This window comes from Momordica charantia (assembly GCF_013281855.1).
Source record: "Momordica charantia cultivar OHB3-1 chromosome 6 unlocalized genomic scaffold, Mcharantia_2.0 BLBB01000006.1, whole genome shotgun sequence".
Lineage (NCBI taxonomy): Eukaryota > Viridiplantae > Streptophyta > Magnoliopsida > Cucurbitales > Cucurbitaceae > Momordica > Momordica charantia.
In genome coordinates, this window is record NW_028275164.1 from 2,869,709 (window position 1) to 2,892,749 (window position 23,041).

The 23,041-nt window shown below is 33.8% G+C and overlaps 2 protein-coding genes across 4 annotated transcripts; one reads left to right on the top strand and one right to left on the bottom strand.

Moving 5' to 3' along the window:
* The first annotated feature begins 195 nt into the window (after nt 1-195).
* LOC111007130 (large ribosomal subunit protein eL19y) lies at nt 196-1,469 on the top strand. The gene is made up of 2 exons (XM_022279345.2): nt 196-435; nt 726-1,469. The coding sequence occupies exons 1-2, from the start codon at nt 324-326 to the stop codon at nt 1,163-1,165; spliced, it is 552 nt and encodes a 183-aa protein (XP_022135037.1). The 5' UTR covers nt 196-323; the 3' UTR covers nt 1,166-1,469.
* Nucleotides 550-20,742, bottom strand: LOC111007129 (ketose-bisphosphate aldolase class-II family protein). 3 transcript variants are annotated; one of them, XM_088126127.1, is made up of 43 exons: nt 20,368-20,734; nt 19,237-19,312; nt 18,715-18,777; nt 18,504-18,587; nt 16,769-16,845; nt 16,610-16,664; nt 16,425-16,473; nt 16,173-16,310; nt 15,485-15,563; nt 14,745-14,847; nt 14,623-14,666; nt 14,306-14,500; nt 14,123-14,198; nt 12,961-13,041; nt 12,805-12,885; nt 12,544-12,620; nt 12,398-12,452; nt 12,251-12,299; nt 11,928-12,065; nt 11,062-11,143; nt 10,891-10,969; nt 10,401-10,447; nt 9,336-9,547; nt 9,048-9,135; nt 8,764-8,883; nt 8,550-8,668; nt 8,389-8,461; nt 8,190-8,309; nt 7,105-7,173; nt 6,816-6,986; nt 6,677-6,724; nt 6,033-6,174; nt 5,794-5,891; nt 5,196-5,340; nt 4,997-5,085; nt 4,816-4,926; nt 4,176-4,250; nt 3,474-3,539; nt 3,186-3,374; nt 2,997-3,107; nt 2,581-2,661; nt 2,102-2,290; nt 550-928 (listed from the first exon to the last, which is right to left on the bottom strand). In XM_088126127.1, exons 1-42 carry the CDS (start codon nt 20,458-20,460, stop codon nt 2,108-2,110), a joined length of 4,131 nt encoding a protein of 1,376 aa, XP_087982253.1. In that variant the 5' UTR covers nt 20,461-20,734; the 3' UTR covers nt 550-928; nt 2,102-2,107. The 3 variants fall into 3 exon arrangements, 2 of the variants coding, with proteins under 2 accessions (XP_087982253.1, XP_022135036.1); XM_022279344.2 differs by having other exon boundaries at nt 14,769-14,847; nt 20,368-20,733; XR_015791963.1 differs by lacking the exons at nt 550-928; nt 2,102-2,290; nt 2,581-2,661; nt 2,997-3,107 and having other exon boundaries at nt 3,297-3,374; nt 4,811-4,926; nt 20,368-20,742.
* Nucleotides 20,743-23,041: the final 2,299 nt, after the last annotated feature.

Here is a 23,041-nt window from a genome sequence, read left to right on the forward strand (position 1 = left end):
TGAAATTTTAAAGTTTGTTTGTATGGTCAACCAAACAATTGGAATAGGGAAGAGATAAGGAAGACAGAATATACTTGCATCCCAAGTATCACATAACCAACCAACTAGCTTTCTACTCCTATATTAAAGCTTCCAAATTTCATTTCCTGTGGCAGCCATATCAATTTATCTTCTACAAAGCAGAGCCCATCAGTTTCTTTCACTCTTTCTTCTTCTTCTTCTTCTTGTAGAGATCCTCAAATTTGCTAGTGTTCTTCTCTATTACCCATCAAGAAGAAGCACTTCAGCACACAAAGAAGCAGCCACCACAAGCATCATCAACAATGGTGTCCCTGGCCCTACAGAAGCGGCTCGCCGCCAGCAGTCTTGCCTGCGGCAAACGTCGAGTATGGCTCGATCCCAATGAGATCACCACTGTCTCATTAGCCAATTCTAGTATGTACAGCAAACTTTTCTAGAATTATCTTTTGGTTTCTCTGTCTAACTTGGTAGTCATGAAGTTTGCTTATGAGTGCTCATGCATGTCAAAGAGGAAAAAAGATGCAAAGGTTTAGCCAACATCAACAATTTATTTAACCATATACAGATTTAATAAATGACTGAACAATGAATTATTTTTTAGTTTCATGACAGAATTTTGCATCTGATACTGACAATTCAAAATGGCAAAATAGTATTTAAATGAATACAACACATTGTAACTAGAAAACACTTATTACTTGCAGGAATGAGCATTAGGAAGCTCATAAAAGATGGCTTGATCATCAAGAGGTTGACGAAAATCCGCTCAAAAGCCCGATCTCGACAAACACATGAAGCAAAAGCGAGAGGACGACATTCTGGGTACGGAAAACGAAGAGGAACAAAGGAGGCAAGGTTACCCACAAAGCTACTATGGATGAGAAGAATGAGGGTCCTCAGAAGATTACTGCGGAAATACCGAGAATGCGAGAAGATAGATAAGCATATTTATCATCAAATGTACATTAGAGTGAAGGGAAACGTCTACAGAAACAAACGTGTGCTAATGGAAAACATTCACAAGGTCAGGGCTGAAAAAGCATCAGAAAATACCCTCGCTGTTCAGATTGAGGCCAAAAGAGCAATAAATAGTAAAGGAACAACGACAACGGGTCTGAGTTATCAAGTAGAAAGCTTATGTTGAGATTTGAGGTTTTTTCTTAATTTAATTTCCTGTTTTTATCTTTTAAATTTCAGTGTTTATAACTGGTAAGTTTCTAGCTTTTAAATATTTTTTAAGTTTATGTTGGTTATTAAATAGGGTTAAGTTTTGTAGGGTGAACTCCCATATGAGAAGTTTGTACCACCACAATATTTATACCTCCATATATTTGGTACCATCACATTTGTACCACATTTCTTGTATCACCAACATTTGTACTTGTACTATTCATTTAATTAATTCATCAATTTTGAATCACTTCAATTTGAAGTTGATTTCTCATCTATTTATTTCTACTCCTTCACATTTTATATTTCATCATTGTTCATCGAACATTGAGAATTTTATAATTTCTTGCCATTATAGGCTCTAGACAAAATTCACATTTTTTTTTTGTGTGAAAGAAATTACAAAAGACCAAAGAAAGATTACATGAAGTACTTCTAATTAGTTAAAAGGGAATTAGTTAAAAGGGAAGTGTAGCTATAATGGTGAAATAAGGGGGAGCATTTACACTCAAGTAATGACTAGTAAGACTATCTGACTAAAAAATCCTCTTGTAAGGAAGATCTTTATCATTGAAAGTTCCGTAATTTCGTTCTCTCCAAGTTATCCAAAATTTACACATTCAGGGAATGTCTTTCCAAGGAGTGGAATTTCCATAAGATTGTTGTTTGGATCATAATATGTATTCATATATTTCTCACGAGTTTTATATTGTAATGTTTGTATTTAAAGATCTCTTTAGGCTACTTTTTATTTTTCATAGCATGGCAGAAGAATTTGAAGAACTATTGTAGAGAGAAGGTAATATGATCAGTTTAAAATTAAGTGAAAGTTGTTGATAACTATTTAACTATATGCTACACATTACGTAACTTGAATGTTCAGTTTAAATCGAAGGGAGGATCACCATACCGCAACTCATACTGCTTTTCCTGCAGAACCAAACAGATGCATCTTCTCTGCAATCACAGCTTTCATGGATTCTTTGGCTGATTCCATCACATGGACTAAATCTTTGCTGGGGCTATTCAGGGACTCCAAGTATGCCTTCCGAACCTCGGTGTTTACGTTGAACTTTCTCACTCCGTTCTCAATGCAAGCCTGTTCATGCAAGCAGATGTAATTCAAATTGATTTATTTAACCACCTCAAAATCTCAATTCTGACGAGAAGTTGAGGCAGAGAGAGACAAGCCTAGGTTTATTTCTTTTAAGAAATTCAATTTGACATGAGTTCATGGTAAGCGAAACAAGTATAATGTTTTACATACTAGTTCCATTTTTTTACTCCTGCAAAAGATCAGTGGGATTTTTATTGCAAACATCAAGAAGCTGAGTATGTCATACTTATTTAAACTATTCTATTTGAAAGAAAAGGAACGAAGTCTCGCACCTTTATAAGATTCTCAGGCAAACCAGAAGCTCCGTGCAGCACAAGGAAGACACCGTTTTTTGAGCTCAAAGCATGCAAGTCCTTGTTAAAGAATTGATCAGAATCAGACAACTCATATACAAAATTTTCCTAGCTTAGAGTCCAATGACTCAAGATTCAAATAAGCAAAGCCAAGTAAACAATAATTCTTTGGCTGTATGGCACTAATTGCATCTTCATTCTTCAGCCAAGCAGGTAGGGGAATTGCCGTTCACCCAAAACCTGGGAGATATCTTTCAATGTGCCAAAGTTCAGTTAGTGTTCATGAAGAAGCAAAGTAACCTAAACATTCTTATTTTAACATTATAGCATTGACAGGAGACAACACACATCGACAAACTAACAATGACTTGATTATAAATATTAATATACTAAACCTTGAGCAGATCAAGTCTGAGATTCGGGCCACTTGCTGGATATTTGCCATGGACATTACCAATGCACACTGCTAGAGCATCTATACCAGTCTCCTCAATGAACTCTTGAGCCTGAATTGTTTGATAATGGTATGAACTTGCTATGCTAAGTAAAGAAAACCTTTCTAATATAACAGAGAGAGAAGTAACCTGGGAAACGTCAGTCAGCCTTGCTTCATAATCTTCAACAGTCAAGTCATCTTCTGTTCCCGACAATCTTCCAAGTTCAGCTTCCACTAGTATGTTCTTTGATTGAGCCAAGGAAGATATGAACTTTGTGTAGGCAACATTTTCCTTAAATGGAAGATGTGAACCATCTGCCATGACTGAATCAAATCCCTAATGCAAATAAGAAAAGCAAAACTTTTTGACATTAATGCTTGGCACGAAATCAAATGGTAAGGACTGCAAACTTATTTAAATAGCCAGAAAACATACCGATTCAAGAGCTTCCAACAGATCTTGCATTGAATTTCCATGATCAAAGTGAACAGTAATTGGTACCTACAGATATCAACGATGAGAAATATATTTTCATTAATGTACAATGAGAAGGAAATAATACAAAATTAACTCTCATCCTATATACGGCCTCATGTCCAGATATTTGGATGGTAGCTGGTTGGAAAGTTTTAAAATACGAGAATGGAAGCTACATTGTCCTACAATACTTTCTTGGTCGTTCCATCCAAGGTAATATCTAACGCATTAATTAGAGGACATTCTTTTTAAAAAACCAAATTTATGATGCTTTAAAAAACTAGAGTCCCATGCCTTCCCCATTTTCTCTTCCCCTTGTCTTTTTATTTGTTGTTTCAGAATGAAAAATACTAGCAAAACATATCATATGAAGCTTATCTACTTCTTGATGCTTTTTAAAGTAAACTCATACAATTAAAAATTAAATTTTGCATCTGTTACTCTTCCACACTTGATAATCGCACTGCAGAAACCTGTAACTAATTCAGGAATATTCAATGTACACTTAAAACTGAAAACCGCATCGTCCAGGAAACACGAAAAGACCACCACCAATATCATCAAATGGAAAATATAGAATCAAAGTTTTAAGTTCTGTTTTTTCTATTCTACATCCTCTATTCTATTTTCCCCCTCCTTTTGTTAAGGATTGTCACTTACACTGGCTCGTTCAGCAGCAGCAATACAACATGAAACCAAAGAAAGCCCTCCTTGCTTCAAGGCACCTGGATGGATCTGGAAATTTGAAGAATTTGTGATTTTTTAACAGTAGTAAAAGGAACATGATTTTATTGATCCTGTTTTACAAAAAGGAACTAACATTATCTGTGGAAAGACTAAAGGTTTTTGTCATTAAAAAAAACAAATAGAAGAGAGTAATCTGAAAAAATCCTATGATAAAGCAACATGATCCAAAAGGGAATAGACCACAAGGAGACCTTTTTTTGTTAAAAAAGAAAAACGGATTTAATATTCTGATGTTATATGGAGCCAGAAAAAGAATTGGGAAGCTCAGGAGAGAGAAGAAAGTTAAGCTGATCTGAGCATATCTTTTAGAACTTTTGAAGGTCAAAAAACTATTTCTCTATCTTTCTTCAAAATAAAAAAGAAAATAACTGACTGGATCATAAAAGAATGTTATTGATATCTTCACGTACGGATCACTGCAATCTACTGTTTTTCAAGGCAGATCACATGTAACCCAGCAATGAGCAAAAATAATTGATAAAATTTTGCAAGATATCCCCACAAGTCAGCTATGGGTGGAATGTTTTATTCTTTAGACCACACGGTACCTTACTTGTAATATTGCAGGACTTTGTTGTTCTTCAGCAGCAGCAACAACTGCCTGAACTCCTTCCAAATTATAGACATTGAATGCTCCCACTGCATAACCACCTCGTTCTGCACTCTTCATTTAGAATGATATTTTCAGTAATTGAGGAAAAATACAGGCGAAATTTAAATCAAATGATCCTTACAAGAAGAATCTCTTTTGAAGAGGAAAGTCTGGTAGGAAGAGCCCAAGAACTGACTACGTCTGCTAGTGCTTCGCTGTTGCCAACGTTACCTAAGTAAAACATGGTTCAAAATAGTCAGAGGTCAAAATAGAGTAATTACAAATTGTAAAGTCCAAAAAAAAAAGAAGATAACTTTGAAAAGTGAGCCATTTAAATTTACCTGGGAAAACAATGTATGGAACTCCGGGATGTCTACTCTCATGACCTAGTTGCCACAAGGGAACCCCAGAGAAGGCCTGTCCAACTATTCTAGCACATTTGGCTTGAAGAGCCTTTGTCGCAATGTCTGATGAGGTTATTCCACCCTAGATTAAGCACATAGATTAGTGGATATAAATTTCTTTCCTTTGGAATTTTGGATCTGCAAGATAATTTTTGTACTTTAGCCCAGTGTTTAATTTGTTTACATTTATCAGAATAAGAAGTGCTCCACAGTAAATGTGTGCATCAATGAGTCAGGCTCCAATTGTACGAAAAAAATATTTATCGGCAATAGTTACCATTATTACAATTCAAAGATGTTAATGGAATGAAAATCAGAACTTTCCCATTATATTAAATAGATGAACATTTTCAGGTCGAGAATAGAAGCCCGATATGAACATTCATGCACGAATAGCTTTAACTGCAAAACCAATTATTTACCTGCAGCACACACATTATTTGGTGCTTGGAGAGAGTCACTCATATAATAACAGCCGGCATATCCAGAATGAAGGTAAACGAGAAAAGGGATGAAAACTTGGTTATTTAGGTACCTTTGCGAGGATGTAGCGAGGTTTTGTAGTTATCCGTTGAGCAATTTCTACTAGTGCAGCACTTACTTTGACGTTGATTTCTAAACTCTCCAATGGACCTAATCAAAGAATGAGTGGCAACCTCAGCAACAAACAAGAAAAAAATTCCTCCAATATGTTAGATACCAAAATAGTGTATGCTAGAAATATGTAACAAACCATATCAGCATCATATGTAAAGCTATATAAAAGAGGCTAACTTTTTCCCGTGATAAGTTCTCGACTAGTCATAATTAGAGTATCTTTATGAGCCCTGAGATAAATATCTGCAAACAAAGCTGCTTTTCTAATTTCCTCCTCCCTCTCGTCCTCTGAACTCATGGAAAGTTTAGCAGCAGAAACCTGTCGGAGAAGAAGGAAAGTATACACAAATATATAAGTAGAACAAAAACATACATTAAAAAAAAATTAATCTTCAGCAGTTATAAGAAAGGAATGGCAGAAATATATGTTTGTTGTACTAAAATTCTAGGAGCATGTACTATCACTATGGTATAGACCTCAAGTAAGGAAATACTCAAAGGAGAAACACAGCAATAGAGGGAGATTTAGAATAAGCACACTAACACATGCAACTAGAATAAATTTTTTTTGGCGTAATCCCATGTTCCCTCTCAAGCGAACATGTGATGTGATTAACTAACTTTAGAGCAACTAAACTTACAATATTTAAGGTCCTAAAAGATATTTAGAAACGACAATATTACAGCATTTTTCAGAAACAAAAAAAAAATGGTAAATGAGAAATAACAAAGACACAGATTCTTGATATATGGGGATTGACAAACATAACTAAGGTAAAAAAAAAAATATCCATATTCAATTGAAATAATTGTCAGATTACCTCGATACATCTTAAAAGTGGACCACATCGTGATTTCAGCTCTTGAACCTATGACGTCATGTGAATTTAAATTCATTGATTCATTAACACTATAATATTAACACTATAATTTAAGGGAATTTAAATTCATTGATTCTACCTGTTTAGTTGTTTTTGGAACATATGAACCCACAATTATAAGACCACCATTTCTCTCTTTCTCAATTCCAACGTCCTTTGGCAAAAGAGGAGCCCTTGGAGTAATTCCAATCCTGGCTGATACGAAACTAGCAGCAGTTCGGCACAAGAAAATCTTGCCCTTCAGTTCTGCCTGCCAAGTAAAAAATAATCTGATGAGAATTTTCAGTAACCAAAGATCAACATAACATTAGGAAAGTTTAGGGGAATACTTGGAGAGAGAAATCAGAAAACTATCAGAGGAAATTTACCATGATCATTCCAGCTGCAAAGACAGCCATATCCCTTTCACTAGCTGCGTTAACTATACATGTCATTCCCTGTTTTAACAAAACCACGTCAGACAGTTATTTTCCTACATAATAAATAAATAAATAAATATATATATATATATTATAATTATTATTTTTTAAATAAGACTACACTTTTCATTGAAAATGTGAAACCTACACAAATGGGAAAGCCCCATTGTCAAGAGAGTTCACATAAACACGCTTCAATTGGTTGGCACCACTATGAGAGTCACCTTGGAAAACATCACTATAACCTAAGATATTTAGTAGCTTGCACCAACACTCCCAATAAATTGGTACTCGGTAAGCAGATGATATAACTCCTCTAAACTATTTTTGGACGAAAAAACATCAATTAGGGATGAATTCGTGGGTGTGTTCTCTTTTTGAATCTTATCAATTATAGTTGGTCCTCAGAAAGCCAGAGTTCACGCACAAATTTTCAACTTCTCAAGGCAATTTGTTTTCCAAATAGCGTCAATAATATCCTCCTCCAAAACCAAAGCAATCACAGTCAATGTCTGGAACAATGACCTGGAATAAAATCACCCAATGAATCAAATATTCACCTCCTAGAGTCCCTTCGGTTCTTAAGTGATAATTTTCTATCATGGGATATTCCCACCTGCTACAACATCTCAATACATGCTAATAAGAACAACTTTTGGTAATGGCTAGATTTTAAACCAGGAAATAGATTCCTAAGTAAACCATTAGGGATCAAATGGTCCTCCCAAAAATCTATCTCCCTCTCACACCAAACCCTAAAAAAAAAGGGAAATCATTTTCAAGCTGATAGCATTTGGCTATAAAAAAAAACAAGGGACTTCATCTGCTTTCTTAAGGCAATTTCTCTCATTCCTACTATGATAGTGTTTATTATCTTCATCCTTAAAGGTTCCATATATCCATGATTTGAGGATAAATTGAACTGCGGGTAGTGAAAAGAAAATTAATTGATAAATTAAAAATAAATATTAAATGAGCCAAGAAAATGTAACATTCCATTCACATATGTAGTGGAACATGGGTACGTATTGTACCTTCTCTAAGCCGCATAGGTGCTTGCAAACAGCATCTGGGCCACCTTTTCTTAGAAGTTGAATAGAAATATAGGCAACAGCATCGGCTTGTATCCGCCCAGCTGTTTTCTCTTCAACCCACTATTATTCAGAAGATAGGGAAAAAACTTAAGAATAATTACAGTATATATTTATTTACAGCACAATATAATGAACGAACCTCACGAAGATTTGAAGATTTATAACCAAAAGTAGCATCTTTTGCAAACTCAGTTTCTCCCGCAGGGACAAGCCTGCATGCATGATCATTTCATACAATGTTAGGCGCTCAATAAGCCATCATGACTATCAAAATACACAATTGGAGGAAAAGAACGTTACATGTCAGAATCTGCCACATAATGTATATCGTCAACTGTGTAACGGCCTCCTTGGAAAAAGAATGGGCAGATGATCCATGCATCCACTACACCTAACACTGAAATAGCAGCATCCGCTTCCTAGACAAATCAGACTTTCTCATGTTATGACAATTAAATTCTGACTCAACATTGCCAGCTAACAATTGAGAAAATACTGAAGCCACTCTGCATACCTCAGGAAAATGACCTCGTAAGGTTGAATCACCTCTCAAAACTACTGTGTAATCACTATGCTTGACACTCTCAGATGCAGCAAGTAGATTGATGCAAATTTGTTCAACTAATGCCGCAGCCTGTAAAGCTTGTAGCATACTCAGTACTATAATTGAGCGTATCCTAATACTTGGGAAACAAGTAGTAATCGTTGTGTGTGTGTGTGTGTGTGTGTGGGGGGGGGGGGGGGGGGGGGGGGGGGGGGGGGGGGTGGTGTGTGGTTGGTTTGAAGAGGGATTTTTACCTTTTCAGAGCTCAGTGACCTGGAGTTGGTTAATATAAAGAAGCATTTAGGTTTTTTACGAAATTGTTCGATGAGTGAATCAATGGTCCTGCCAAGATCACATGAAGATTAAACCGCTTGGAAATTCACCTACTCTAGAGCCAATCGTACATTATCTTAGATTAAACAAGCTTAAAAGTTCAAAACACCTTTATTAATTAATATATACAATTAATAAAGTTTGCTGGTACATTACTAAACAACTGTTCCACAGAGCCACAAAAGTAATTGAGAAAGAATGACGCTCACCATTCAGTTAAAACATCAATATCATGAACAGTTTGAGTTCCAGTTGGATCATCATCCAGCACTACCAAAATTTTTGAATTTCTTTCATTTAGTTGTTGAATATCATCAATTGGATCTTGCGGCCATTCCGGTGGAAGAGACCCCAATAAAACTTCCTTCTTAAGAGTGGGAGGTTTTCCTTTAACTATGACACCTGTAAGTGTCTCATAAACCTATGGCATCACATGAACTCAGTTAGACCATACTCTTTCAACTGCAATGCGTTGAATGTTTCAATCTAACAAACAATGATAATGTCACGGTAAAGCTTTTTGATGTGGGAGAAGAGATATGCAAGAAGTATATGAAAATTTTCCATTAAGAGAGGAAAAAAATCAAAAGTACTTGACATTAATATTATTGTGATTTCTAGTCTTTATATAAATGCATACTGAAACTATAAGCATCAAACTAAAGTCATCAAGATTATAAAAATTTTAACACATTGGCAACCCCTCTTCGTAAGGAAAATATGAGAACCTTAAGTTTTCTATTTTTGAGAAATATTTGAGAACCTAATTAAGCTGTCATCAACTGTCATGGAGCCAGCTGTAATATTATTCAAGCTGGATCAAAGCTCAAGTCTTAATATCCCCTAATTTCAAAATATTCAGCTTGATGTGGAGGACACTTGGGCATACAGTAGCATGAATATATTTCGTCTCTTTGTTTATGCTTGCATACACAGAGGGATTTAGGGTTTGAGAACAATTATATCCGAGAACTCCAGTGTCATGTCAATTACAACAACATAAATAGCAACAGAAAGCATGACTCATTATGTATTTTTGTTTGCTTTTCATCTTTTCGCTCCTACGAGAATTTTTATCTTTGAACACTTCTATTTCTTTTCATTTACCTTAATGAAAAGTTTGTTTCTGGTTGGAAAAAAAAAACATGACTCAATCTTTAGTTCAATTAATTAAGATAAGTGGATTTCCATTAACAATGTCTGGTTATCTGTTCCATTCATCCTTGGAAATATGATTTTCAGTTAAAACAAAATGCTCCATGACTTCTCCATACCTTTACTACACCAGCATCATCTTGACGACCCCAACCCGCAGCAGAACCTGAAATACAGTAAACCAATTGGAATAAACATATGCATACCAACCAAAATTTTTACGGAAGATGCAATAGGACCAGCACTGTTGTTAATAAGGAATAATTTGTTTATTTTGCGTTTCCTGTCTGTTAGAGTATATATTAGTATATTTTATATTCTTGTATTAATATTAATTTGTCATTTACCTTCTCCTTATAGGATTAGGTCAACCTTGTATATTTGTCTATATATATAGACTTTAATAATGAGAATATAGAACATTGGATTCTCTCCCACCTTAGTCTCTACACTGTCTAACAAAACCGAGCAGAATGCTCCTGGATTGGGCTGAATTTTTCATTTATCAGATTTATAAAATCCTGATATTATCTTATCTAGGTTGTCAAGTGTCTCGATATCTTGTATGTTAAGTTAACTATAGCAATGAATGGCAACATTATGTCATACCTGCCAGAAACAATTGATGTGCAGCTGTGGACAAGTGTAGAGGAACTTTATGAGATGCACATTCCCGAGAAACAATACCCTGTAGCATGTGATTTTTTCTTAGATATTGAGGGACAATTATAGGATTACAATTTATTCCTTTAAAGTCATCAATGTGTGTTTCGTGCTGACCAGGTCTTTCACAAAGATGTCAAGTGCAGAGTATGGTGTATAATCATTGTCCAGCATATGTGGAACTCGGTTTTCAAACATCCTGCAATTCAAGGGGGGTAGAAGAATCTTCTTATTACAGTAAATGGATGACAAAACGTTAAGCATAAAAGTCTTTTGGAGGTGGCCAACTCTGCATGAATGATTATATTTAAGATTGCCTGTCTAGCTTCATGTGATCCCAGGTACGATTCCTTCTCTATTATTTATTAGACCAAGTTAACAAGATAGGAACGCAAACCTGAAATGGCAGAAATATGGAATAACATGGAAGTGTCTTAAATTTCTGATCAGTCCCCATATTGTTTCAGATTTTCAATCTAGTTTGTCATTGTCATTGTCATTTTTTAGTTGTCAAGATATTTCAAGTCAAAGTTAACAATTGACTATTAACTGTGGGAATCATATCATCAATCCAAAATTAATAAAGGTTCTTATCTATTTTTAGGAAAAGAGGATTTTGTTATTTACCATAGACGATAATGTCAGATCTGCATTCTCTACCCTAATACTGAAATGAAAAGGTGAATTTTATTTGTTTACCAAATAAAATATCTTGTTCAATTCTGCTAGAACCAGGCTGCAGTTAAGTTTTTCTTTATCTATCTGTACAAAGATTTTCTAGTTAATAAATAAGATATTGCACGACGAATATATTGACAGTGCACTTACAAGAACATACGTCTGTAAATGTTAGATATGGGAATGGAGTGGATGGCTTTAGATTCAATTTTCACAATAGTGCTTCCATTTGAAAAAAGTAGCGAATGTGTCCTTCTGGAATATCAGACAAAAATGCCGTAGATATTTTAAAGATGAGGGTGTACCAGGATGTTCCCTGACTATTTAGGATGACGTCAAATAAAATTCTTGTATTGAGACCAAGTCGAGCTCCAAATGCCATTGCCTCGGCACCTGATGCTATATGAACTCCAGCAAGCAATTGATTTACCATTTTCACACCACTATAACAGAGTAATTGAAAATTAGAGGTCACGGTAACCATTAATCAGAGAAACTACACAACTACATGAATGTGTTAGTGATGAACATGAAATTGATGGTTGAATGGAATAAAATTGAAGACTCTGGTTAACAGCCAAACAATCACACAAACGTGAGTTGATCAATTCTTAGAATGTAGAAATACCTTCCAGCACCACAAACTCCTTTAATAACATAAAGCTTCTCACTCAATGCTGTTAACAAATAAAAACCAAAATTAGTGGCTTGTCATCTTTTAATTCTGACAACAAAACATACACAAAATTCTTATAGAACTTTCCTGTTTCATTACCTGAGAGGACTGAACCAGCACTCCTAAGAGCCTCATTTGTCCCAGAAGCCATTATCTGTGTTAAAAAAATAGCTACTGTCACTTTTTGAGGAAAGAGAACCCAAAATTTATAGGAGCTGAAGCTATTTGAGAGGTAGAAGGCACACCGTAAGGGCTCCCTTTGAGGCCCTTTGAACACCACCAGAAACGGGAGCATCAACCAATTTTAAATTCTTGCCCTCGTCTTAATATTAAAGAATGATGTTAGTTCAATCAGTGAATGAAAATCTCAAGCATTCAAAGTTCGGCTGAACTTTTTTATCATGCTTAAGTGTCCATATACATCACGGATACTTTAGAAGGACTTAATATTTAATAGTGATTTAAAACATTGAAAAGTGATTTAGAATGACATAAGTAGGTCGTACTTCCTAAGCGTCGCTCTAGTTGGCTCACATATCCAGGAGAAACTGTAGATGATAGAATAATCGAAGCTCCATATGGAAGGGCTATCAAACACAAGGAAATTATAGAATTAGCATCAGTTCTTATAGAAGAAACTGTAGGCTGAGAAGTAAGTGTACCGGAGATAGCCCCAGCTTCTCCATACAGAACGCCCTCCACTTGTGCTTCATTTGTCACCATAATTACGAGCACTTCAACATCTGAAAAAGAATTTTTTTCAGGAAAGGGGAAAAATTGATCTTCGCGTTGTAAAATAGGATAGGACAGTGGCTCCTACATAATGGAGAACAAATTATAGAATCCAGGATGCTACTAGGACTAAATTTCCTTTTGCAAGAGAGAGCTGAAGACTACCCTACCGCTAAAGACAAGAATGTTGCAATCCAACAGCTAGTACACATCAAATGGCTTTAAAGGTATAACATGTCAATTAAATACAAATGTAAAGCTAGCAATCAACTAATAATTGCGATGAAGAAAGCATTCTTTATCTTTTTTCTGGCAAAAAAGATGTTATCATAGAATTTCACATTACTTTGACCTCTTTGTATTCTAGCTGGTCAAACTTCTTATAGTTTTTTGTTCTTTTAACCTTACACCCAAGCTTTTCTTATTTTTTTAAACTTCCCACTACAATATATTCTTCTTTCCTAAATTAAGTAAAAAAATTATTCATATCACACAAGTAGCCATCTAGAGTCAACGTATCTGTGTAAAATTGAAATAGCATACTATTAGGACCATTTTTTTTTTAATATCCGTGAGTGTCTAGGCCGGTAGTAGGATTTTGATAACTTCCATAAAACATTATACCATATGACGATGGATAAAAAAATTTATTCTGAATTTATACAATGTACACTAACTAATAGCAGTGATACTAGATCTAGTTAATTCAGCAAACTACAGAAAATTATAACGAATCCTTGAAATTTTGATTGGGTTCGTCGGGTTCATCGGGTTGTCGGGTTTTTTGAACACCTCAAATTGAGAGGATGTGTAATCCACAACTTTTTAAGTTCAACAAATAGTTCTTAACAAAACAAAGATTCGAAAGTTACATGACCAGCAATTGGAAATATTTGTTTGTATTACAATATACATAAACAAACATAGTTAAATTTAAGTGTCTAGTTTTTATTTTTCTTTTGCCTTTCTGACTTGCAGAATTGCTTATCCTAATTCACCTCTGTAAATATTATTTGTCTATGAAATTTTATTTCTTTAGAAAAGTAGAAATGAACTATGTTCAAATTGATTTTTCATAAAGAGATTGTTCACCTTTACTAACTTCAGCAGGCGAGTTTCCAATCAAGCCACCAGCATTAGCGAATCTAGTTAGGGTTGGTTTAAACACCTATAATGAAGAAAAGGGTGGGTTTCTTTCAGCATTTTTTAAAATGAACCACCAAAGTCATTTTTGAAATAATGAAATAAATCGATAAAGATTGGTAAAGATATTACATCATAACCCATCACACAAAAGTCTGATTTGACAAGGTGAGTTGCCATGCCGAATCCCATTGCACCAAGACCAATGAAACCCACTCGATTAACAGTAGTTGATGTAGAAGTTATTTCATTTGCCAGTTGCTCAGGGCTGTATATTTCTGTCTTTGCTGCATCTGAAATGTTTACTCCATATGCACTTTCCCACACCTGACAGACTTTCTCAATAATTAAATGGCAGTTAAAAATAATGCCTCACTTTGAATGCCATATTTCAAAATTTAACAATAATTCTAACTAAAACGCATAAGAAGCTCCATGTGAAAAGTAACCTGTTCTAACGAGCCACCATCATCTCCAGAGCCATGAGAAGAACCTGGAAAGGAAATAAGCTAAGGTGATAGAAGAAAACCTGATCACTACACATTGAGAAAACCTCAAATGTAGGAGTTACTTTGAAGTTGTGTGGTGTGTTTACCAAGCATAAGTTGCTGATGACTAACTGCCAAGAGTGGAAGAGGAAAAATATGCGACTTGGCTTTATCCATGACAATCCCCTTCAGCATTAGAGATGCCATCAGCTATGCTAAATAACTTGATGCATCTTGAATACGATAATACCAATTATTACTAGTAATGTAATAATCAAAATTAAAAATGTACTATCTCAATGCAAAAATCTCTATGCCACAGGTTCGAAAGATTAAGTTGGGACTTGGGAGATGGCAGTAAAACTCTCTTCTGGGTCATCCCAGGCTTGAAAAGGCCCCTTTGGAAGAACTTTTTCAGGCTGTTTCAGTTAGCCTAACTCTTGAGAATTTACCATTATTCAGACTATCAAAGATATTATAATCCTACACTTTTTTCACTCAGGATTTTTCAGTTTGATAAACAATCAATGCATATATCTATTTCAAAACCCATAGTTCCTTCATATGAAAATTCCCCGGACGTCTCACAAACAGTAAGTCAATTCACACTTCTTATACCCATTTTCACTTACGCAGCCTTCCTCTAATTTAATAGTTGTTGACGTCAATGTCATATATTGTACTTCTTAGGAGAGAGAAAAGGCCAGTGTAAGTGAAAAGCTAGAAAAATTACAAAGATAACTAATTCAGTGATGGACCAATATAATAAAAGGTAGTTGATGGTGAACGCAATAAAAGCTAGACAGCCTGCATGATATCTTACCAAGTCTTGAACCAAACTACTCAAAAACTGCGGTTTAATATTGCCCTTTAACAAGTGGGGAACATAATTCTTAAAAATCCTGCAGAAGTAAACCACCCACCGAAAAGAATACTGCTATTAGAGCACAGATAAGAAGATTATAAACAAATAAATAACATTATTCATCAACTAAAATAATAATTTCTTGCCACATTATTTTGATTAATAAGAATTCATGGGTTGAACAACATACATCTTGTTTGGTTTTGCTACTGCTAGATATTGGACACACATTGAATCTTTCTTCTAAATCATAAAGAGATTAATAAAGAGCTTGAGTACTGTTGGAGTTCTAGAAACTCATTAAAGAAGGCACAGACCCCACATTTACTGATCTTCAGGAATAAACAACTCAAAATTTTTTACTTAACTAGAGGAAGGAAATATACATATTCAAGCATTGGCTCATTATCTTATAGAAACTGAATCTAGTATTGAACTTTAAAGATAATGCCATACATATAATCTCAATTGACCATCATCCACCAAAATTCTAAAGCTCTTGTCCAGATTTAAATAGTTAACCATATGTTAGCTGCACTTAAACAGGGAATTAAAATTTAAACTTCTCTTAAATGACTTCAAATATTCTCTCTATAGTACTTTGACCAAGAATGACAAAATAATAAGGCAATTATGAGGAACTCACCATGAATTCCCAGCAGCATTTGAAATAATGTCGTAGATTATCCAGGGGTGAATTCCAACTTTAACACCCAGGGAAATAGCTTCCAGCGAAGCCACAAAATGAATTCCTTTGAGGAGCTCAATTACCATATTTGTTTTACTGCAATGTGCACAGAAGCAGTAAATACATCAAGGAGTTTGAATTTAACATAATCATCAATGGAGAAAAGCCATCCTAATCATTAATGGACATGTTCCAACAAACAAAAGATACCTTCCAGCACCAACTTCACCTTCAAAAATGAAAAGCTTTCCACACATTGCTGCAAGTAAGCACGATGATTTACAATAGTTGATATCAAAACATGGTAAAAGGAACAAAGGTTTAGCGTGTTAAGATATATACTGAGAATGAATCTACCTGATAGAATTTCTGATTAAAAAAAATAAAAAATCTACCTGATAGAAAAGGTCGAGCTTTAGAAATTGCAGCTGCCCTCCCAGAGGTTACCATCTGGGCAGTAAATAAAAAATCAGGGTTCTATGCAGCAATGAAGCAATACAAATATCCAACTTTAAAACAAAGAAAACATAAACTCTATATCAGATTATAACTACCATGAGCTGACCGTTCGTAGCTTCAGAAACACCCTTCAAGACATATGCTTCAACAAGATTAGGTATCTCGTACTCAACTGCAGAACAGGGGAAGTGGCCGTCACAAAGGTATAAATCAAATGACTTGTAAATGCAACATCTCTGAAAGAAGGTACTTAGAGTATTAGCCCCAAAATTCTAATATATGAATAAGAAATATCTACTATTATAGACGCTATTTCCATTTTTTTCCACTTTTTACTAGATTTTTCCCCCTATTTCTTGAATACTCTCCCTTCCTTGAATCTCTATATGTAAAGTGCACTTAGTATGTGACCAGCACACCAAAATCTAAATCATGCAAATACGATTCCTGTAAATGAAAGGAAAAGAAAATTGTTCCAATGCCTAAGAATTCAATGTTGTAAAAAATCTCTGCAACAATATCATCTTTTAGGTGCCAAAATACATTTGTTTGATAGTTGGTAGAAAAAATAAAAACAAAAATTCCAATGCTACCAGGCCAACCAAAAAAATGAAGTCATCCATTTAACAACATTTGGTTAGTGTTAGTTCTTCCCTATAATTGGAGTAATATACTGTTCTGGAAAGACCATATATAAGGTTTCGTCAAACCTCTTTCACCGGCAATATTTAAATTGAACAGGACTTTTACTTGGATAGAAAACAAATTTCAATGATAAAAAAAAAATGTACATAAAGAGGCAAAGCCTCGTTGAAGCTATAGAGTTGAGAAAAGCTCTCCAATTGACTACAATAGAAGAAATAGAGTAATTACAGAAAGGGGAAAAAAAGTAAAAAAACAAGAGGAAGACAGAAAAATAATGAGATCCAAAACATCCTACCAAGATTTCTTGAAACCCTGTAAAACTTAGCACATCTGATACAAATGAAATTTAATTCACAAAATATTCAAAATTTGAAATATAATGAACTAAACAATATATGATTGTGATCATAATTTAACCATTAATTTAAAGGAAAAATATATGACAGAAGTGGAAGACGAGACTTCCTAAAAATAATAATTATTATTATAATATAAAAAATAATAATTAAAAAAAAAACCCCGCTACTGGAAAAATTATGGGAAACCAATTTCATGAATATAATGAGATATACATAGATGGACTAAAGGAGATTAAAATAAAAAATAAAAAATAAAAACCTCCAATTGGTCTGTATATTAGGAAAAAAAAATTAGATATTAGGCACCGAGAAGCACAAAAAATAATTACTTTCCAATCTGATCTATGCTTCAGTTTTAATCAATGAACATGTTAAGTGAAGTAGCTGTTTGAGAGAGCTGGGAGGATAACTGATTGGCTCTTATTTTGAAAGTTGAAATGCTAAATCCAACAACACTACAATCTCACAGGGCTTTTAATTCAGAAGAAGCTTAGGGGAAAGATAAATAATTTATGTGAGATTGGGGGATTTCTTATAATGAGCTTCGGACATGATCAAGAGCTTGAAATTTATATATTACTCTCATCCCCATGGAAGCTCCAAAGAAACATAAAGGAGGTAGATATTGGAAGCAGAAAATTTTGTAACCTCAAAACTTTAGTTAACTAGCGCATTCAAAATCACCAACACCCAAAAAAGCTTACGTTTTGCTCCACGGACACTCAGACGTGAATATAGAATAATAGAGATAATTAAAGTAATAGACAGGACGATTTAGTATTCACATTCCATCATCAAAGTACTGAGAAAGTCAGGGTGAAATTGCCTGTAAAAAGCTTTTCCAAGTTCTGGACATCATTTCCCAGTAGAGTTGAACGGACAAGCACAACAACGACATCTTTATGCAACCCTGCCAATCAACAAAGTTAAGTAACTTGTATAATCATATATGACATAATAATCTAATATTTACTCGAAGTTCATAAATATTATTAAAACCATGCAAGAAGTTTCATATATGCCTCTGAGGGCATTACCAGAAGATAAATCATCTATCAGATTGGGATGACTATTTAATAATACAAACAATGCGACAACATCTGCAAGGAAACAAAGAACCAAGTGAGAAAGAAAGTGTCAAAGAGTCCATCCTAAGATATAAAGCAAGCATTATAAATAAGATATATGACTCTCTAATATAAGCAATCCCACCTCTTGTAGTTGTATGTAAAATTGAAAGATATATGATTTTTCAATATAAAGCCCAGAGAGAAGCACTTTCAAGACCCTTTTAAAGAAAAAATTTAGTGTTTAAATGGAATAGAAAGGTGAACCAAAAAAAAAAGCTAAACCTATATTAAAGTGATGTATGTCAGTACTCCATAAGAATCAATAAGACATTAGTTGATATTAAATATGAATGCCAACGAAATAGATGACTAACATGCAACTCCAAGCCCAAGTTAAACCATTCAATCTAGTCAAACCAAGGAAGATAGCTCATTCAAAGAAATAATATTGGAAGAGAATAGAAATCAACTTAACCAAGCACATTCTACCTTCCCCTGCCTCTGCAGCACTGGCACAGCTTATTCCCCCTAACTTCAAAAATTCATCTATCAAGGCCTGATTTATCTGCAGGTAGAATCATAGCGGTTAACATGAACTTGTCACCACTATTCAGATACGATACTGAAAGCTAACCAGAACAAAGAAAAGAAATATGAAGGGATATCTGCAAAATCAATATATGCTACTACTGGGTTATTTTAACAGGAAACAATTACTTTTACAGCTTAAAAAATGAAGAAATTGGTACCAGATAATATTTGAATTTGTTTAGTGATGATTTCTGGAAATGCAGCAGATTTCTCAAATTAAACACAATCTAAATAGGTGAAATAAAATGAAACACAGTTACATCCATCCCTGCCTTCAGAGAAATAGAAAAATTTTCCAAGGGTTAGATAGCATTTTTTGAAGGCTTCGGAGAGTGCTTCCAACGGAATTACTGTTACTTATCCAAAAACAAATAAATAACATCCCTGTTTAATGATTGGACCAGCAAAAATACTGGTTAGCACTTAACATATGATATCAAATATATGATATAATATTCACCACTTCATTCATGAACATTAATTACATTTAGCTGCAGTCTGCAGATGTAACTATACCTACAAATGGAGAAAACTAGAGAAATGTAGATTCTCGTCTTTGAGCTTCAATTTCCATTACAATTTTAACATTCAAGATTAAGTCTGCAACATATACACCATAATTCCAGAATGGCTCTTTTCTGACACCATTCTTTAGATAACTAGTGGTGCCCCTTAAAAATTACTGATTTAAAAAAAAATAACAAAAAAAAATCAGTTTTTTTAAAAGAAAAGTTAGAGAGAAAATTATCCAAAAAAATGCCTTTAAAAATAACGGATTTTAAAAAAATTCAGATTAGATTAAAAACTTGTTTTGAAAGAAGAATCCGAGAGATGATTAGTGATTAATACACTGCTAAGTACTTGAAACAACTAAGAGTATGCCTAACTCATGTTGCATTCGTTTACTTCCGATATATCAGGAGTGTCCATTCTACAACAGAATTCCAAATAAGAAGATGAAACAAGTACAGCAAACTCGTTGGAATTCCCAAATAATACACAACAGCAAAGTGAGGTGGAAGGAAGAACCTCGTGAGCTTTGACTCTGTAGCCGCCACGGATCAGCGAAGCAGCCAATTCGAGGCTCAAATCGTCCAACCCAGCGAACCCAATCAACGCCATTGATGAAAGCTAGGTACCACCAGAACCACACCAAACTAAACTTCAACTTACAACCGCAGCTGGATTCTGATCCCCTCAGCTGATCCCTCCGTGATTCTCCCACCAATTGAACTATCCAAAACAGCGCGTTGAAGCGGGAGAACAAACTGAACCTTCACCACATTGGGATCTGTGTAATCTCCTATTTATTTCCTTTTTGGTCTGCAACTTTTTGATCGCTTGCGTGTTGATGACGAGGAATGTCCCCTGGCTAAATAAATTGGCTTCGTGAAAATGATCACAGAGAAATAGAGCATTTCCTTGCTTCAACAGCTGAAATTTGACCATTGTGCTTGTCCGTGATTCGCTGTATGAAATGTAGTGTACCTAATTTAGGACATTTTATCGAAAATAGTCCTAATTTTTTTTTTTCAAATTTTAATATTGGAAAATGAAATTTTTTCTCTCTTTTCTAAAATATTAATTCATGTTCATATTTTCCGCAAGAATATCCATTATTTCATTAGTTTTAGCAAAAATCTATAAGGGGAAGGCGAGATAAATCATCTAATTAAGATTATTTATAATAATATTAATTAATAATTGTTTATTTAGTCTGTTTTGTACATAAACATCACGGCAGTTCGGATGTTGATGAGAAACAATTTTTAATTGAATACTTCTTCTATTTCCTATCATTTCATGATTTGTCTAGATTTAGGGATAACGATTAAATGTACTAAAAGAGAGATGATAACGATTGAGAGTTTTTTTTCTCTCTAATTTTTGTTGTTTTAGAAAATTTTAATTCTCTTTTTTTCTTTTAGTACGAAATAGGACATTTTTTTTTATTTGATCTCTTGTATTTTAATATTTTTAAATTAATCTCTCACTTTTGGACTTTTTTTTTTAATAATGTCCAACGAGAATAATGCTTGAAAGAATAATACTTGAAAAATTGAAAGACCAATGCTACTCATGTTTTTCAGTTGCGTGACACATTATTGACGTTGTGTGTTTTTTATTTTTTACTTTTGGCACGTCGTATCTTCAAGAGACGACATATGCAAAATTTATACATAGTTATCTTCACCTACTTTTGTCCAGTGATAAGTGTATATGACATAATTTAGTGAATTATATAAAAATTTAAAAAAGGGAACAAAATCATAAAAAGAATAAAAACCAAAATTTCAAATTTCTCATAAATTTGAAGGAAAATTAACAAGCTGATCTTCTTTTAGATAACATTCTCATCCTTCTAAATTTTTCATCGATTCACTGAATATGAAATCATATAAATTTATCAACTAGCTATTTATTAATAACGAAAAAGCATAAGATATTAGATTAAAAAAAAGACTCAAAATATATAATCATCAATTGAATACCATCATGAAAGTTTAATGTTTTTTTTTCTAAGGTGTAAAGTAAACTTATAATTTAACCACGTAAAAAACAGAACATTAAATTGATGTACCGACATAAACGTCACTCAACTTGCTAAAACATACACCATAGTCTTCATCAATATGAGTTTTGCTCACATCTCGAATGAATTCAATGACTTATTCGAAGAAATTACGACCGTCGAGTAAAAATTCAAATTTGAAGAAAGAGAAAAAAAAACAAAAGAAAAAAAGAACCACGTGGCAGCATTAAACAAACATATATTACGGGATGAAGACAAAGAATGACAGCCAACCATTCGAAAACGTTGTGTACCTGTGCTGTATGAATTTTTAAATAAACATTTCCTCGATAAATTGTACAAAATGTCCTAAAATATGTTGATTGTTATTATTATATTCGGGAACTTTTGATCGTAAAAATTAATTTTTACTTTTATATTTAAAAAAACTGCATCTATAAATTTTTAGTGGTAAAAATTATGTCCCCTCACATTTATTCCTCTATTCATATCATCTCTCTTAATAATATCGAAAGTTGGGAAATTTCTTGATCAGATGGAAGAGTTCGAGTTAATAATTTGAGTGAGAAAATAGACGGGGATTCAAATTACACATCTAATTTGGTTTTCTGATTGCATTGTGTTTTCACTAATAAAATTTTGAGGGCATTTAATTTTTAAAATTGCATGCAATTTTGTTCGTTTAAGAAAGTTTGATAATTTAATTTTTAGGACTGAAAGTTTATGGGTAGAGTTTTTCAAACCGTAAAAGTTAAATAGTTCAATATTTACAACTGAAAGTTTAGGCGATGCAATTATAATATTGATCATATTTTAGGGATGGTGGGTGTATTTTGTCTAAAAAATTATTATTTTTTAAACTTATTTTAATAATAAACTGTTTTCCAAACTATTTAGACAAATATAGTACTTTTTAGTTGCTTTTAAAAATATTGTAATTCTGGTGAAGTGGCGTTTGAGTCAAACATTCAGATGGTTTAAGAAATCGTATTTAAAATAATATATATATATATATATATTAAAATATTGGTGGGCTACAACAATTTTCTCTCTAATTTTGTCCGGAGAGGTCTAAAGTTTGATTAAAGATTTTAAATGTTGATGTTGATGAAAATGTATAAATACCTCAATTTCATGGAAATATCGATAAAATGTTGATGTCGATGGATA